The 17,395-nt window shown below is 58.4% G+C and overlaps 1 protein-coding gene across 1 annotated transcript; it reads right to left on the bottom strand.

Annotated features, from left to right (window-relative positions):
- Positions 1 to 6,124: 6,124 nt before the first annotated feature.
- LOC140398927 (non-structural maintenance of chromosomes element 3 homolog) lies at positions 6,125 to 16,456 on the bottom strand. Its single transcript, XM_072487914.1, has 5 exons — positions 16,376 to 16,456; positions 11,343 to 11,385; positions 7,419 to 7,481; positions 6,968 to 7,082; positions 6,125 to 6,770 (listed from the first exon to the last, which is right to left on the bottom strand). Exons 1-5 carry the CDS (start codon positions 16,434 to 16,436, stop codon positions 6,687 to 6,689), a joined length of 366 nt encoding a protein of 121 aa, XP_072344015.1. The 5' UTR covers positions 16,437 to 16,456; the 3' UTR covers positions 6,125 to 6,686.
- Between the last annotated feature and the right edge of the window lie 939 nt (positions 16,457 to 17,395).

Here is a 17,395-nt window from a genome sequence, read left to right as displayed (position 1 = left end):
CTATATATAAACCACCCCGAACCACTCGATTAGATTCCAGTCTGTAACTCACTCCCGGGTATCTGTTATTTTATATATAAACCACCCTGAACTACTCGATTAGATTCCAGTCTGTAACTCATTCCCGGGTAAATGTTATTCTATATATAAACCACCCCGAACCCCTCGATTCGATTCCAGTCTGTAACTCACTCCCAGGTATCTGTTATTTTATATATAAACCACCCTGAACCCCTCGATTAGATTCCAGTCTGTATCTCACTCCCGGGTATCTGTTATTCTATATATAAACCATCCCGAACCCCTCGATTAGATTCCAGTCTGCAACTCACTCCCGGGTATCTGTTATTCTATATATAAACCACCCCGAACCCCTCGATTAGATTCCAGTCTGTAACTCACTCCCGGGTATCTGTTATTCTATATATAAACCACCCGAACCCCACGATTATATTCCAGTCTGTAACTCACTCCCGGGTATCTGTTATTCTATATATAAACCACCCCATACCCCTCGATTAGATTCCAGTCTGTAACTCACTCCCGGGTATCTGTTATTCTATCTATAAACCACCCTGAACCACACGAGTAGATTCCAGTCTGTAACTCACTCCCGGGTAATTGTTCTTCGATATATAAACCACTCCAAAACCCTCGAATGGATTCCAGTCTGTAACTCACTCCCGGGTATCTGCTATTCTATATATAAACCACCCCGAGCCCCTCGATTAGATTCCAGTCTGCAACGCATTCACGGGTATCTGTTATTCTGTATATAAACCACCCCGGACCCCTCGATTAGATTCCAGTCTGTAACTCACTCCCGGGTATCTGTTATTCTATATACAAACCACCCCGAACTCCTCGATTCGATTCCAGTCTGTAACTCACTCCCGGGTATCTGTTATTCTGTACAGAAACCACCCCGAACTCCTCGATTAGATTCCAGTCTGTAACTCACTCCCGGGTATCTGTTATTCTATATATAAACCACCCCGAACCCCTCGATTAGATTCCAGTCTGTAACTCACTCCCGGGTATCTGTTATTCTATATATAAACCACCCCGAACCCCTCGATTAGATTCCAGTCTGTAACTCACTCCCGGGTATCTGTTATTCTATATATAAACCACCACGAACCCCTCGATTAGATTCCAGTCTGTAACTCACTCCCGGGTATCTGTTAATCGACATATAAACCATCCTGAACCCCTCGATTAGATTCCAGTCTGTAACTCACTCCCGGGTATCTGTTATTCTATATTTTAACCACCCCGAACCCCTCGATTAGATTCCAGTCTGTAACTCACTCCCGGGTATCTGTTTTTCTATATAAAAACCACCTCGAACCCCTCGATTCGATTCCAGTCTGGAACTCACTCCCGGGTATCTGTTTTTCTATATATAAACCACCACGAACCCCTCGATTAGATTCCAGTCTGTAACTCACTCCCGGGTATCTGTTATTCTATATATAAACCACCCCGAACCCCTCGATTAGATTCCAGTCTGTAACTCACTCCCGGGTATCTGTTATTCTATATATAAACTACCACGAACCCCTCGATTAGATTCCAGTCTGTAACTCACTCCCGGGTATCTGTTATTTTATATATAAACCACCCTGAACCACTCGATTAGATTCCAGTCTGTAACTCACTCCCGGGTAAATGTTATTCTATATATAAACCACCCCGAACTCCTCGATAAGATTCCAGTCTGTAACTCACTCCCAGGTATCTGTTATTTTATATATAAACCACCCTGAACCCCTCGATTAGATTCCAGTCTGTATCTCACTCCCGGGTATCTGTTATTCTATATATAAACCATCCCGAACCCCTCGATTAGATTCCAGTCTGTAACTCACTCCCGGGTATCTGTTATTCTATATATAAACCACCCGAACCCCTCGATTAGATTCCCGTCTGTAACTCACTCCAGGGTATCTGTTATTCTATATATAAACCAACCCGAACACCTCGATTATATTCCAGTCTGTAACTCACTCCCGGGTATCTGTTATTCTGTATATAAACCACCACAAACCCGATTAGATTCCAGGTCTGTAACTCAATCCCGGGAATCTGTTATTCTATATATAAACCACCCTGAACCCCTCGATTAGATTTCAGTCTGTAACTCCCTCCCGGGTATCTGTTATTCTGTATATAAACCACCCCGAACTCCTCAATTAGATTCCAGTCTGTAACTCACTCCCGGGTATTTTTATTCTATAAATAAACCACCCTGAACCCCTCGATTAGATTCCAGTCTGTAACTCACTCGCGGGTATCTGTTATTCTATATATATAAACCACCCGAACCCCTTGATTAGATTCCAGTCTGTAACTTCCTTCTGGGTATCTGTTATTCTATATATAAACCACCCCGAACCACTCGATTAGATTCCAGTCTGTAACTCACTCTCGGGTATCTGTTATTCTATATATAAACCACCCCGAACGCCTCGATTAGATTCCAGTCTGTAACTCACTCCCGGGTATCTGTTATTCTATATATAAACCACCCCGAACCCCTCGATTAGATTCCAGTCAGTAACTCACCCCCGGGTATCTGTTGTTCTATATATAAACCACCCCGAACCCCTCGATTAGATTCCAGTCTGTAACTCACTCCCGGGTATCTGTTATTCTATATATAAACCACCCCGAACTCCTCGATAAGATTCCAGTCTGTAACTCACTCCCGGGTATCTGTTATTCTGTACATAAACCACCCCGAACTCCTCGATTAGATTCCAGTCTGTAACTCACTCCCGGGTATCTGTTATTCTATATATAAACCACCCCGAACCCCTCGATTAGATTCCAGTCTGTAACTCACTCCCGGGTATCTGTTATTCTATATATAAACCACCCTGAACCCTCGATTAGATTCCAGTCTGTAACTCACTCCCGGGTACCTGTTTATTGATATATATAAACCACCCTGAACCCTCGATTAGATTCCAGTCTGTAACTCACTCCCGGGTATCTGTTATTCTATATGTAAACCACCCCGAACCCCTCGATTAGATTCCAGTCTGTAACTCACTCCCGGGTATCTGTTATTCTATATATAAACCACCCTGAACCCTCGATTAGATTCCAGTCTGTAACTCACTCCCGGGTACCTGTTTATTGATATATATAAACCACCCTGAACCCTCGATTAGATTCCAGTCTGTAACTCACTCCCGGGTATCTGTTATTCTATATATAAACCACCCCGAACCCCTCGATTAGATTCAAGTCTGTAACTCACTCCCGGGTATCTGTTATTCTATATATAAACCACCCCGAACCCCTCGATTAGATTCCAGTCTGTGACTCACTCCCGGGTATCTGTTATTCTATATATAAACCACCCCGAACCCCTCAATTAGATTCCAGTCTGTAACTCACTCCCGGGTATCTGTTATTCTATATATAAACCACCCCGAACCCCTCGATTAGATTCCAGTCTGTAACTCACTCCCGGGTATCTGTTATTCTATATATAAACCACCCCGAACCCCTCGATTAGATTCCAGTCTGTAACTCACTCCCGGGTATCTGTTATTCTATATATAAACCACCCTGAACCCATCGATTAGATTCCAGTCTGTAACGCACTCCTGGGTATCTGTTATTCTGTATATAAACCACCCCGAACCCCTCGATTAGATTCCAGTCTGTAACTCACTCCCGGGTATCTGTTATTCTATATATAAACCACCCCGAACCCCTCGATTAGATTCCAGTCTGTAACTCACTCCCGGGTATCTGTTATTCTATATATAAACCACCCTGAACCCTCGATTAGATTCCAGTCTGTAACTCACTCCCGGGTATCTGTTATTCTATATATAAACCACCCCGAACCCCTCGATTAGATTCCAGTCTGTAACTCACTCCCGGGTATCTGTTATTCTATATATAAACCACCCCGAACCCCTCGATTAGATTCCAGTCTGTAACTCACTCCCGGGTATCTGTTATTCTATATATAAACCACGCCGAACCCCTCGATTAGATTCCAGTCTGTAACTCACTCCCGGGTATCTGTTATTCTATATATAAACCACCCTGAACCCATCGATTAGATTCCAGTCTGTAACTCACTCCTGGGTATCTGTTATTCTGTATATAAACCACGCCGAACCCCTCGATTAGATTCCAGTCTGTAACTCACTCCCGGGTATCTGTTATTCTATATATAAACCACCCTGAACCCATTGATTAGATTCCAGTCTGTAACTCACTCCTGGGTATCTGTTATTCTGTATATAAACCACCCCGAACCCCTCGATTAGATTCCAGTCTGTAACTCACTCCCGGGTATCTGTTATTCTATATATAAACCACCCCGAACCCCTCGATTAGATTCCAGTCTGTAACTCACTCCCGGGTATCTGTTATTCTATATATAAACCATCCTGAACCCCTCGATTAGATTCCAGTCTGTAACTCACTCCCGGGTATCTGTTATTCTATATATAAACCATCCTGAACCCCTCGATTAGATTCCAGTCTGTAACTCACTCCCGGGTACCTGTTTATTGATATATAAAGCTCCCCGTGCCCAGCAGGTCAATGTGATGGGTCTGGTGTATTTTCTGTTTCCGAGGTGCTCATTTCCGTCTGAGTGTTCCTCATTGGCGAGCGGGCAGGTGAGGGACAATGCGTCGAGTGTGCAGGGCTCTCCCTGCATCAACAGCTCCCCTCTGCAGCTCAGCTGTGCCTCCCCACCGCGACACACCGAAACTCCGTCCCTCGTGGTGGCCTGGACCGAGGTTTCAGAGCAGAAAGCTAGGCTCGCCCCCCCCCCCCCCCCCACCCTCCTCCCAAACGCGGAGTCTGGAGGATCACTGGGAATGCGGGTCCAAGCTCCGCTGGCTGCCAAATAGCTCCACTGCCTCGTGGGCACCTGGGGAGAGTTGAAGGCGGAGGCAGGGCCTGAAGGAAATCTGGCCTGGAGGTCCAAAGCAAACCGGGGTCTGAATTTGTCATCTTTCCGGCAACTCCCGCAACCATGGCGATGCCGAATGTGGCATTCCTGCTTCATTCTGACTCAACCGAGCGAGGGTGGTTGAGAGTGGGGAAGCGGGGTGCTCGTGACTTTAAGGTGACCCGTATATTTTGGCCAGGCTTGCGCCCGAGAGAGAGGGCGCTCCGGTTTCAAGGCAGAGCGCTGACCGACACGGCGGAGTCAGGGCCGGTAAGCCCTTGCCGTGGAGCACGGATGCGCCGGGCCAAGTCCCGCGGTTGGGAGGGGACCACCCTCGGTCCCACTGGACCAGACTCCGCCACCCTCCCTCGGTTTCTCCAGGCCCTCGGAGAGGACGGAATGAAGGAAGGTGAACAGGAGGCGCCGACCAAAAACTGGGCCGCAAGAGAAGCCCATAGCATCCATCTTAAATCTTTCCAAGAGCTGTCCAATTTAGTCCCACTCCTCCCCCTCCCCGCCCAACTGAAGCCCGGCAATGCAGAATGAGGCCATTCGGCCCATCGAGTCTGCAATGACCCTCCGAAAGAGCACTCTACCCAGGCCCATTGTGCTGCCCTATCCCCATAAGCCCACCTAACCGGCACATCTTTGGACTGTGGGAGGAAACCCAGGCGGACATACGGGGAGAAAGTGCAAACTCCGCACAGACAGTCACCCGAGGCCGGAACTGAACCCTGGCGCCGTGTGGGAGCAGCGCCAACCACTGTGCCACCGAGCTGCCCCCCCTGCAACAGCTCTGCTAACCCTGCCCCCTTCAGCCATTGGTCCAATTCTCCCTCTTGCGGGAGAACCTGCTTTCAATCCTCCCCACCCCACCCGCCCGGCCCCACCAAGGACAAAATACGATCCGCTCCTGCCAAACCATCCCGTCCACAATGCTGCAGATGCGGGAACGGGGCCGGCGGGGGATACGGGGCCGGCGGGGGACGCCGGGCAGGAGGGGGACGCCGGGCAGGAGGGGGACGGCGGGCAGGAGGGGGACGGCGGGCAGGAGGGGGACGGCAGGCAGGAGGGGGATACCGGGCAGGAGGGGGATACCGGGCAGGAGGGGGACACCGGGCAGGCGGGGGACACCGGGCAGGAGGGGGGGGGAAATCAGCGCGGACAAGGAGGTTGAATGAGACAAGCACATCTGGGCAAAAGCCATGACAAGAAGCTCAGTTTAATCACTTACATTACTGCCTCCGGTTAGAAAAACACAGATACAAACAACTCAAACGACACCCTGACCGAGGAAATATGATATAAACACGCGACAGCAATGTCCCTCGCTCCATGGCCTTCCCTGAAGCTCTGCGACGCAATGCAATGGTGGGAAACACTCAACAGGGTGGGGGGGGGGTCAGTCAAGACCCAGACAGAAAGACCGATCGGGAATTGAGGGAATGGGGGAGGAAGGCTGCGCCAGCTTGGCCGTGTCCGGTACATCAAACTGGCACACCTGGAGCCCCGCACGGCACAGCTGTCGGTGGCTGGCGCAGGAGGGGGAAACCAGCCCCAATGCTGGTTCAACAAGGCGGTGTGCAAGTTCAGTGCCTGCAAAGTATGGGGTGGGGGTCGATCGAGACCGATCGCCGTGTCAAGATTCGGACATTTACTGTTCGCCCATTGGGTTGGGGGGTGGGGAGATAATACACGAGAACTCAAACCCCTCGCCGTCGGGTCGGGTCGGGCGCCGACCTCCTGTGTCGGGTTAGCTCCTGCCCGGGGCGCCTGCCTCTTGCTGGGCTTCCTTGTATTGCGTGGCCCACGTCTTCGGATCCTGGTCGTTGTGCATCTGGAAGGCAAAGGGAGATTAATAGGGGGGGCGGGTCGGGGTCGTCGCACAGCTCAGGAGGACTGTTCGGCCCATCGCACTGCTCCAGCCCCTTTTGACAGGGTCCCCCAAGTCGTCCCGTACCTTTCCCCACTTCCCCCTCCCGAATTGGGCACTGGCCCCGCGGCGGGTCGAGTTTGATTCTAAAGTCCATTTACCTTCGCGACGAACTCCAGCACCTTGAGCTTGGAGGTTTCCTTCGTCGCCCGGGCACCCCAGCGAAACTCGTACTCCACGGGGTCCGTGTGCAGTACCCGCGAGTAATCCAGGTACCTGGCGGTGGGGGGAGGAAAGAGAGAGATGGTCAGGATCGGGGGGGCTGCCCGGGCCTTCTCCCCATTCAATACAATCGGGGCTGATCAGACTGTCCCCGCGACCCCTCGCTCCGCCAATACCCCCCCCCCGCCAAGATTGTCCCACAAGAGGAAACATCGTCTCCACAACCAGCCCCCCCCCCTCAGGATCTGATCGAGTCGCCTCTGAATCTCCCAAACTGCCAGCGGGACGCACGCCCGGCCTAACCCGCCGAGGCTGGGTACGGACGGAAGGGCAGCGAGCCGGCCCCGCACTCCAGGCCACTGGGGGCGCCAGTGCCCCGTCCCCACTCACTTCTGTTTGACAAACTCCTCCGTGATCAGCTTCTTCACGTCTCCGAAGTCGGCGTGCCTCTCGCTGAAGGGGGGGGGGAGAAACAAAAACATCAGTCCCGAAACGGAAGTGCGGCGTCCGGCGGTCCGGAAAGACGCTCCGGGGGGGCCCGGATGGGAACAGGAAGAAGGGGGGGGGGGGGGGGAAGCCACAGAGCGGTGAAACGGGTAGCAGCACCGCCACCCCCCCACCCCCTCCAACCAACAACCACCCCCCCACCCCCCCCAACCAACAACCACCCTGCCACCCTCCCACCCCCTCCAACCAACAACCACCCTGCCACCCCCCCACCCCCTCCAACCAACAACCACCCTGCCACCCCCCCACCCCCTCCAACCAACAACCACCCTGCCACCCTCCCACCCCCACCCAACAACAACCACCCTGCCACCCCCCCACCCAACAACAACCACCCTGCCACCCCCCCACCCCCTCCAACCAACAACCACCCTGCCACCCCCCCACCCCCCCCACCCAACAACAACCACCCTGCCACCCCCCCACCCCCTCCAACCAACAACCACCCTGCCACCCCCCCACCCCCTCCAACCAACAACAACCACCCTGCCACCCCCCCACCCCCTCCAACCAACAACAACCACCCTGCCACCCCCCCACCCCCTCCAACCAACAACAACCACCCTGCCACCCCCCACCCCCTCCAACCAACAACAACCACCCTGCCACCCCCCCACCCCCTCCAACCAACAACAACCACCCTGCCACCCCCCCACCCCCTCCAACCAACAACAACCACCCTGCCACCCCCCCACCCCCTCCAACCAACAACCACCCTGCCACCCCCCCACCCAACAACCACCCTGCCACCCCCCCACCCAACAACCACCCTGCCACCCCCCCACCCAACAACCACCCTGCCACCCCCCCACCCAACAACAACCACCCTGCCACCCCCCAACCCAACAACAACCACCCTGCCACCCCCCAACCCAACAACAACCACCCTGCCACCCCCCAACCCAACAACAACCACCCTGCCACCCCCCACCCCCTCCAACCAACGACCACCCTGCCACCCCCCCACCCCCTCCAACCACCCTGCCACCCCCCCACCCCCTCCAACCAACAACCACCCTGCCACCCCCCACCCCCTCCAACCAACAACCACCCTGCCACCCCCCCACCCAACAACAACCACCCTGCCACCCCCCATCCCCTCCAACCAACAACCACCGCCACCCCCCACCCCCTCCAACCACCCTGCCACCCCCCCACCCCCTCCAACCACCCTGCCACCCCCCCACCCCTCCAACCAACAACCACCCTGCCACCCCCCACCCCCTCCAACCAACAACCACCCTGCCACCCCCCCACCCCCTCCAACCAACAACCACCCTGCCACCCCCCACCCCCTCCAACCAACAACCACCCTGCCACCCCCCCACCCCCTCCAACCAACAACCACCCTGCCACCCCCCCACCCCCACCAACCAACAACAACCACCCTGCCACCCCCACCAACCAACAACAACCACCCTGCCACCCCCCCACCCCCTCCAACCAACAACCACCCCCCCACCCCCTCCAACCAACAACCACCCTGCCACCCCCCCACCCCCTCCAACCAACAACCACCCTGCCACCCCCCCACCCCCACCAACCAACAACAACCACCCTGCCACCCCCACCAACCAACAACAACCACCCTGCCACCCCCCCACCCCCTCCAACCAACAACCACCCCCCCACCCCCTCCAACCAACAACCACCCTGCCACCCCCCCACCCCCTCCAACCAACAACCACCCTGCCACCCCCCCACCCCCACCGCGGCCCCCTCCAACCAACAACAACCACCCCGCCAACCCCCCCCACCACGGCCCCCTCCAACCACCCGGCCACCCCCCCACCCCCACCGCGGCCCCCTCCAACCAACAACAACCACTCTGCCAACCCCCCCCCCCTCCAACCAACAACAACCACCCTGCCAACCCCCCCCCCCCTCCAACCAACAACAACCACTGCCAACCCACCCCCCTCCAACCAACAACAACCACCCTGCCAACCCCCCCACCGCACTGCGGCCCCTTCCAACCAACAGCAACCACCCTGCCAACCCACCCCCCTCCAACCAACAACAACCACTCTGCCAACACCCCCCACCCCACCGCGGCCCCCTCCAACCCACAACCACCCCCCCCACCGCAGCCCCCTCCAACCCACAACCACCCTGCCACCCCCCCACCCCCCACCGCGGCCCCCTCCAACCCACAACCACCCCCCCCACCGCAGCCCCCTCCAACCCACAACCACCCTGCCACCCCCCCACCCCCACCGCGGCCCCCTCCAACCAACAACCACCCCCCCACCGCGGCCCCCTCCAACCCACAACGACCCTGCCACTCCCCCACCCCCACCGCGGCCCCCTCCAACCAACAACCATCCCCCCACCGCGGCCCCCTCCAACCCACAACGACCCTGCCACCCCCCCACCCCCACCGCGGCCCCCTCCAACCAACAACAACCACTCTGCCAACCCCCCCCACCCCACCGCGGCCCCCTCCAACCAACAACAACCACCCTGCCAACCCCCCCCCCCCAACCCCCTCCAACCAACAACAACCACCCCGCCAACCCCTCCCCCTCCCACCGCGGCCCCCTCCAACCAACAACAACCACCCTGCCACCCCCCCACCCCCTCCAACCAACAACCACCCTGCCACCCCCCCACCCCCTCCAACCAACAACCACCCTGCCACCCCCCCACCCCCACCGCGGCCCCCTCCAACCAACAACAACCACCCCGCCAACCCCCCCCACCACGGCCCCCTCCAACCAACAACCACCCTGCCACCCCCCCACCCCCTCCAACCAACAACCACCCTGCCACCCCCCCACCCCCACCGCGGCCCCCTCCAACCAACAACAACCACCCCCGCCAACCCCCCCCCACCACGGCCCCCTCCAACCAACAACAACCACTCTGCCAACCCCCCCCCCCTCCAACCAACAACAACCACCCTGCCAACCCCCCCCCCCTCCAACCAACAACAACCACCCTGCCAACTCCCCCCCCCCCCCTCCAACCAACAACAACCACTCTGCCAACCCCCCCCCCCTCCAACCAACAACAACCACCCTGCCAACCCCCCCCCCCCTCCAACCAACAACAACCACTGCCAACCCACCCCCCTCCAACCAACAACAACCACCCTGCCAACCCCCCCACCCCACTGCGGCCCCTTCCAACCAACAGCAACCACCCTGCCAACCCACCCCCCTCCAACCAACAACAACCACTCTGCCAACACCCCCCACCCCACCGCGGCCCCCTCCAACCCACAACCACCCCCCCCACCGCAGCCCCCTCCAACCCACAACCACCCTGCCACCCCCCCACCCCCACCGCGGCCCCCTCCAACCAACAACCACCCCCCCACCGCGGCCCCCTCCAACCCACAACGACCCTGCCACTCCCCCACCCCCACCGCGGCCCCCTCCAACCAACAACCATCCCCCCACCGCGGCCCCCTCCAACCCACAACGACCCTGCCACCCCCCCCACCCCCACCGCGGCCCCCTCCAACCAACAACAACCACCCTGCCAACCCCCCCCACCCCACCGCGGCCCCCTCCAACCAACAACAACCACCCAGCCAACCCCCCCCCCCAACCCCCTCCAACCAACAACAACCACCCCGCCAACCCCTCCCCCTCCCACCGCGGCCCCCTCCAACCAACAACAACCACCCTGCCAACCCCCCCTCAACCCCCTCCAACCAACAACAACCACCCCGCCAACCCCTCCCCCTCCCACCGCGGCCCCCTCCAACCAACAACAACCACCCTGCCCCACACACACCCAAATTTAACTCCAGGCCCTTGGCTCCGAACATTGGGTTGAAGAGTATTGGGGAGGAGTTACCTGGGGTCGACTCGCAGCTTTTTGAGGGTGTGCCACAGCAGGGCTAGAGAGAGGGGGAGAGGGAGAGGGAGAGAGAGAGAGAGAGAGAGAGAGTTAAATACAGGTTCACAGGGACTTCAAATAGCTCCCCACCCACCGGGTGACCCGGCATTTCCCCAGCACCCCCTTACCACCACCTCAGGAGCCCCTGAAGCTCCTCACGGGCCAATCAGGATTATTTTCTGTATGGTGGGGAAATGCGGCTGCACAGCAGGATCCCGTAAAGAGCCACCGGGACTGGAGTCTCCTACACCGACCCGAGAAGGAAGATGAGAGATTCACATTTAATCTCTCGTCATTAAAAGTTTGCACTTCCGACACTGCGGCACTCCCTCAGCACTGACCCTCCGACAGTGCAGAGCTCCCTCAGCACTGACCCTCCGACAGTGCGGCGCTCCCTCAGCACTGACCCTCCGACAGTGCAGAGCTCCCTCAGCACCGACCCTCCGACAGTGCGGCGCTCCCTCAGCGCTGACCCTCCGACAGTGCGGTGCTCCCTCAGCACTGACCCTCCGACAGTGCGGCACTCCCTCAGCACCGACCCTCCGACAGTGCGGCGCTCCCTCAGCGCTGACCCTCTGACAGTGCGGCACTCCCTCAGCACTGACCCTCCGACAGTGCAGAGCTCCCTCAGCACCGACCCTCAGACAGTGCGGCGCTCCCTCAGCACTGACCCTCCGACAGTGCAGAGCTCCCTCAGCACTGACCCTCCGACAGTGCGGCGCTCCCTCAGCACTGACCCTCCGACAGTGCGGCGCTCCCTCAGCACTGACCCTCCGACAGTGCGGCGCTCCCTCAGCACTGACCCTCCGACAGTGCGGCGCTCCCTCAGCACTGACCCTCCGACAGTGCGGCGCTCCCTCAGCACTGACCCTCCGACAGTGCGGCGCTCCCTCAGCACTGACCCTCCGACAGTGCGGCGCTCCCTCAGCACTGACCCTCCAACAGTGCTGTACTCCCTCAGCACTGACCCTCCGACAGTGCGGCGCTCCCTCAGCACTGACCCTCCAACACTGCGGTACCCCCTCAGCACTGACCCTCCCACAGTGCAGCGCTCCCTCAGCACGGACCCTCCGACGGTGCTGTACTCCCTCAGCACTGACCCTCCGACAGTGCGGCGCTCCCTCAGCACTGACCCTCCAACACTGCGGTACCCCCTCAGCACTGACCCTCCCACAGTGCAGCGCTCCCTCAGCACGGACCCTCCGACGGTGCGGCACTCCCTCAGCACTGACCCTCCGACAGTGCGGCACTCCCTCAGTACTGACTCTCTGACAGTGCAGCGCTCCCTCAGCACTGACCCTCCGACGGTGCGGCGCTCCCTCAGCACTGACCCTCCGACAGTGAGGCGCTCCCTCAGCATTGACACTCCGACAGTGCGGCGCTCCCTCAGCACTGACCCTCCGACAGTGCGGCGCTCCCTCAGCACTGACCCTCCGACAGTGCGGCGCTCCCTCAGCACTGACCCTCAGACAGTGCGGCACTCCCTCAGTACTGACCCTCCGACAGTGCGGTGCTCCCTCAGCACTGACCCTCCCACAGTGCAGCGCTCCCTCAGTACTGACTCTCTGACAGTGCAGCGCTCCCTCAGCACTGACCGTCCGACGGTGCAGCGCTCCCTCAGCACTGACCCTCCGACGGTGCGGCACTCCCTCAGCACTGACCCTCCGACAAGCGGCGCTCCCTCAGCATTGACCCTCCGACAGTGCGGCGCTCCCTCAGCACTGACCCTCCGACAGTGCGGTGCTCCCTCAGCACTGACCCTCCGACAGTGCGGCGCTCCCTCAGCACTGAACCTCCGACAGTGCGGTGCTCCCTCAGCACTGACCCTCCCACAGTGCGGCGCTCCCTCAGCACTGACCCTCCGACGGTGCGGCACTCCCTCAGCACTGACCCTCCGACAGTGCGGCGCTCCCTCTCAGCACTGACCCTCCGACAGTGCGGTGCTCCCTCAGCACTGACCCTCCGACAGTGCGGCGCTCCCTCAGCACTGAACCTCCGACAGTGCGGTGCTCCCTCAGCACTGACCCTCCCACAGTGCGGCGCTCCCTCAGCACTGACCCTCCGACGGTGCGGCACTCCCTCAGCACTGACCCTCCGACAGTGCGGCACTCCCTCAGCACTGACCCTCCGACAATGCGTCACTCCCCTCAGCACTGACCCTCCGAAAGTGCGGCGCTCCCTCAGCACTGACCCTCCGACAGTGCGTCACTCCTCAGCACTGACCCTCTGAAAGTGCGGCGCTCCCTCAGCACTGACCCTCCGACAGTGCGGCGCTCCCTCAGCACTGACCCTCCGACAGTGCGGCGCTCCCTCAGCACTGACCCCTCCGACAGTGCGGCGCTCCCCTCAGTACCGGACCCTCCGACAGTGCGGCACCCCCTCAGCACTGACCCTGTGACAGTGCGGCGCTCCCTCAGCACTGACCCTGTGACAGTGCGGGGCGCTCCCTCAGCACTGACCCTCCGACAGTGCGGCGCTCCCTCAGCACTGACCCTCCGACAGTGCGGCGCTCCCTCAGCACTGACCCCTCCGACAGTGCGGCGCTCCCTCAGCACTGACCCTCCGACAGTGCGGCGCTCCCTCAGCACTGACCCTCCGACAGTGCGGCGCTCCCTCAGCACTGACCCTCCGACAGTGCGGCGCTCCCTCAGCACTGACCCTCCGACAGTGCGGCGCTCCCTCAGCACTGACCCCTCAGACAGTGCGGCGCTCCCTCAGCACTGACCCTCCGACAGTGCGGCGCTCCCTCAGCACTGACCCTCAGACAGTGCGGCACTCCCTCAGTACTGGACCAGGCAGTATGAGCCGTCTGGAACCCAGGAGCTTCCTGGCGCCGAGATGAGTGTTGGACAGACCGGGTGTTGCGGTGAGCTGACTGCAGGCTGCTGCGTCACACAACCTGCGACAGGCTGTACAGCCAGACAACCTCACAACTGCAAATTGTGCGAATGGCTGCCAACGATGACAGTGATTCCTAACCTGTGAGGGATGGTGGGAGGCAGTGCATGTGGGAAGGTGCTACATCAATGCAAATCTTTCCGCTTCTGTTAAACATCGCTACCCCACCAACCCCCACAGATGGGCTTCATTGGGTTGTACATCTGACAGAATTTGACCATAGGTTGTAGGGGCTGGAGGAGGTTACAGAGATAGGGAGGGTGGAGGGGACTGGAGGAGGTTACAGAGATAGGGAGGGTTGACGGGGCTGGAGGAGTTTACAGAGATAGGGAGGGTTGTAGGGGCTGGAGGAGGTTACAGAGATAGGGAGGGTTGTAGGGGCTGGAGGAGGTTACAGAGATAGAGAGGGTTGTAGGGGCTGGAGGAGGTTACAGAGATTGGGAGGGTTGTAGGGGGCTGGAGGAGGCTACAGAGATAGGGAGGGTTGTAGGTGTGGAGGAGGTCACAGAGATAGGGAGGATTGTCGGGGCTGGAGGAAGTTACAGAGATAGGGAGGGTTGTAGGGGCTGGAGGAGGTTACAGAGATAGGGAGGGTTGTCGGGGCTGGAGGAGGGAACAGAGATAGGGAGGGGTTGTCGGGGCTGGAGGAGGTTACAGAGATAGGGAGGGTTGTAGGGGCTGGAGGAGGGAACAGAGATAGGGAGGGTTGTAGGGGCTGGAGGAGGGAACAGAGATAGGGAGGGTTGTCGGGGCTGGGGAGGTTACAGAGATAGGGAGGGTTGTCGGGGCTGGAGGAGGTTACAGATAGGGAGGGTTGTAGGGGCTGGAGGAGGTTACAGAGATAGGGAGGGTGTAGGGGCTGGAGGAGGTTACAGAGATAGGGAGGGTTGTAGATGCTGGAGGAGGTTACAGAGATAGGGAGGGTTGTAGGGGCTGGAGGAGGTTACAGAGATAGGGAGGGTTGTAGGGGCTGGAGGAGGTTACAGAGATAGGGAGGGTTGCAGTGGCTGGAGGAGGTTACAGATAGGGAGGGTTGTAGGGGCTGGAGGAGGTTACAGAGATAGGGAGGGTGTAGGGGCTGGAGGAGGTTACAGAGATAGGGAGGGTTGTTGGGGCTGGAGGAGGTTACAGAGATAGGGAGGGTTGTAGATGCTGGAGGAGGTTACAGAGATAGGGAGGGTTATAGAGGCTGGAGGAGGTTACAGAGATAGGGAGGGTTGTAGGGGCTGGAGGAGGTTACAGAGATAGGGAGGGTTGTAGGGGCTGGAGGAGGTTACAAAGATAGGGAGGGTTGTAGGGACTGGAGGAGGTTACAGAGATTGGGAGGGTTGTAGGGGCTGGAGGGAGGTTACAGAGATAGGGAGGGTTGTAGGGACTGGAGGAGGTTACAGAGATAGGGAGGGTTGTAGGGACTGGAGGAGGTTACAGAGATTGGGAGGGTTGTAGGGGCTGGAGGAGGTTACAGAGATAGGGAGGGTTGTAGGGACTGGAGGAGGTTACAGAGATAGGGAGGTGTTGTAGGGACTGGAGGAGGTTACAGAGATAGGGAGGGTTGTAGGGACTGGAGGAGGTTACAGAGATTGGGAGGGTTGTAGGGGCTGGGAGGAGGTTACAGAGATAGGGAGGGTTGTAGGGACTGGAGGAGGTTACAGAGATAGGGAGGGTTGTAGGGACTGGAGGAGGTTACAGAGATAGGGAGGGTTGTAGGGACTGGAGGAGGTTACAGAGATTGGGAGGGTTGTAGGGGCTGGAGGAGGTTACAGAGATAGGGAGGGTTGTAGGGACTGGAGGAGGTTACAGAGATAGGGAGGGTTGTAGGGACTGGAGGAGGTTACAGAGATAGGGAGGGTTGTAGGGACTGGAGGAGGTTACAGAGATTGGGAGGGTTGTAGGGGCTGGAGGAGGTTACAGAGATAGGGAGGGGTGTAGGGGCTGGCTGGAGGAGGTTACAGAGATAGGGAGGGTTGTCGGGGCTGATGTTGACAGTGATTGGGGAGCCTGGCATTCTGGGTAAACGGGTCATCTGCTCCCACGTGCGACACGGAGGTAAATTCTCGGTAACAAACACAAACCAACTTGAGAAAGAGCCTTACAGTCCTTCACCACATTGCCCTTCATGAAGATGATGGAGAGGATGACCATCAGGAGACCCATTTTGGCCGTCGCATCACCCCCTGTCAAACAAAAAGGAGATAGAGTTGGACCCGGGCATCCACTCTGCCAAGCCTGCTGTGCTGTGAGGAGCAGCCGGCTGGGGAGAGACAGAGATCATGAGGAGGCCCTTCAGCCCACTGCTCCTGTGCTGGGCCCTGTGAACAAGCCATCCAATTAGACCCCTCCCTCCCCGTCCCACATCACAACAACTCGCCGTGGCAACATGAGTCTCCTCCCCCTGGCCGCCTCTCTGGTTCTCTCTCCAATCGGCATCCTCTCCGGTTACCGATACCCCTGCCGATGGGGAAACACTTTCTCCCCATTTATTCGATCGACCCCCCCCCCCCCCCCCGTGATTGCGAACCCCTTGATTAAATCTCCCCCTTATGTTCTCCACTCTGAGAAGAACAATCTCAGTCTCTCCCTCCACTTGAACTGAAGAGTTGGGGGGGGGGGGGGGGGGCTCGAAGGGGGGACGTGCAGACGGGTGGGTGCTCCCCGTGGCGTCTGCTGCCCTCGTCCTTCTCGGGGGGTAGAGGTGGCGGGTTTGGTCGACGCTTGTCGAAGGAGCCTTGGCGAGTGGCCGCCGTGCATCTTGTAGACGGTGCACACGGCTGCCGCTGTGCGTCGGGGGGGGGTGGGGGGAGTGGGTGTTGAAGGTGGCGGGGTTAGCGTGTCGGTCGAGCGGGGGTGAGGGGGCTGCTTTGTCCTGGATGGTGTCGAGCTTCTCGAGTGTTGTTGGGGCCGCGCTCATCCAGGCGAGTGGGAGAGTCCATCACACTCCTGACTTGTGTCCTTGTAGATGGGTGGACAGGGCTTTGGGGGGAGTCAGGAGGTGAGTTACTCTCCGCAAGGATTCCCAGCCTCTGACCTGCTCTGGTTGCCACAGTATTTATATCATCGATTATCATAGAATTTACAGTGCAGGAGGCCATTCGGCCCATCGAGTCTGCACCGGC

The sequence above is a fragment of the Scyliorhinus torazame genome, chromosome 22 (genome assembly GCF_047496885.1).
Source record: "Scyliorhinus torazame isolate Kashiwa2021f chromosome 22, sScyTor2.1, whole genome shotgun sequence".
NCBI lineage: Eukaryota > Metazoa > Chordata > Chondrichthyes > Carcharhiniformes > Scyliorhinidae > Scyliorhinus > Scyliorhinus torazame.
Note: the sequence above shows the minus strand (reverse complement) of the source record. Positions and strands in the feature narration are given on the sequence as shown.

Excerpts from the sequence above, each read along its gene's own strand:
- LOC140398927 (XM_072487914.1), bottom strand. The coding sequence starts at position 16,436 with ATGGGTCTCCTGATGGTCATCCTCTCCATCATCTTCATGAAGGGCAAT. Across the intron at positions 7,083-7,418 it reads GAGGAGTTTGTCAAACAGAA|GTACCTGGATTACTCGCGGG; the intron begins GTGAGTGGGGAC and ends CCCCACCGCCAG. Across the intron at positions 6,771-6,967 it reads TGCTGGAGTTCGTCGCGAAG|ATGCACAACGACCAGGATCC; the intron begins GTAAATGGACTT and ends TTTGCCTTCCAG.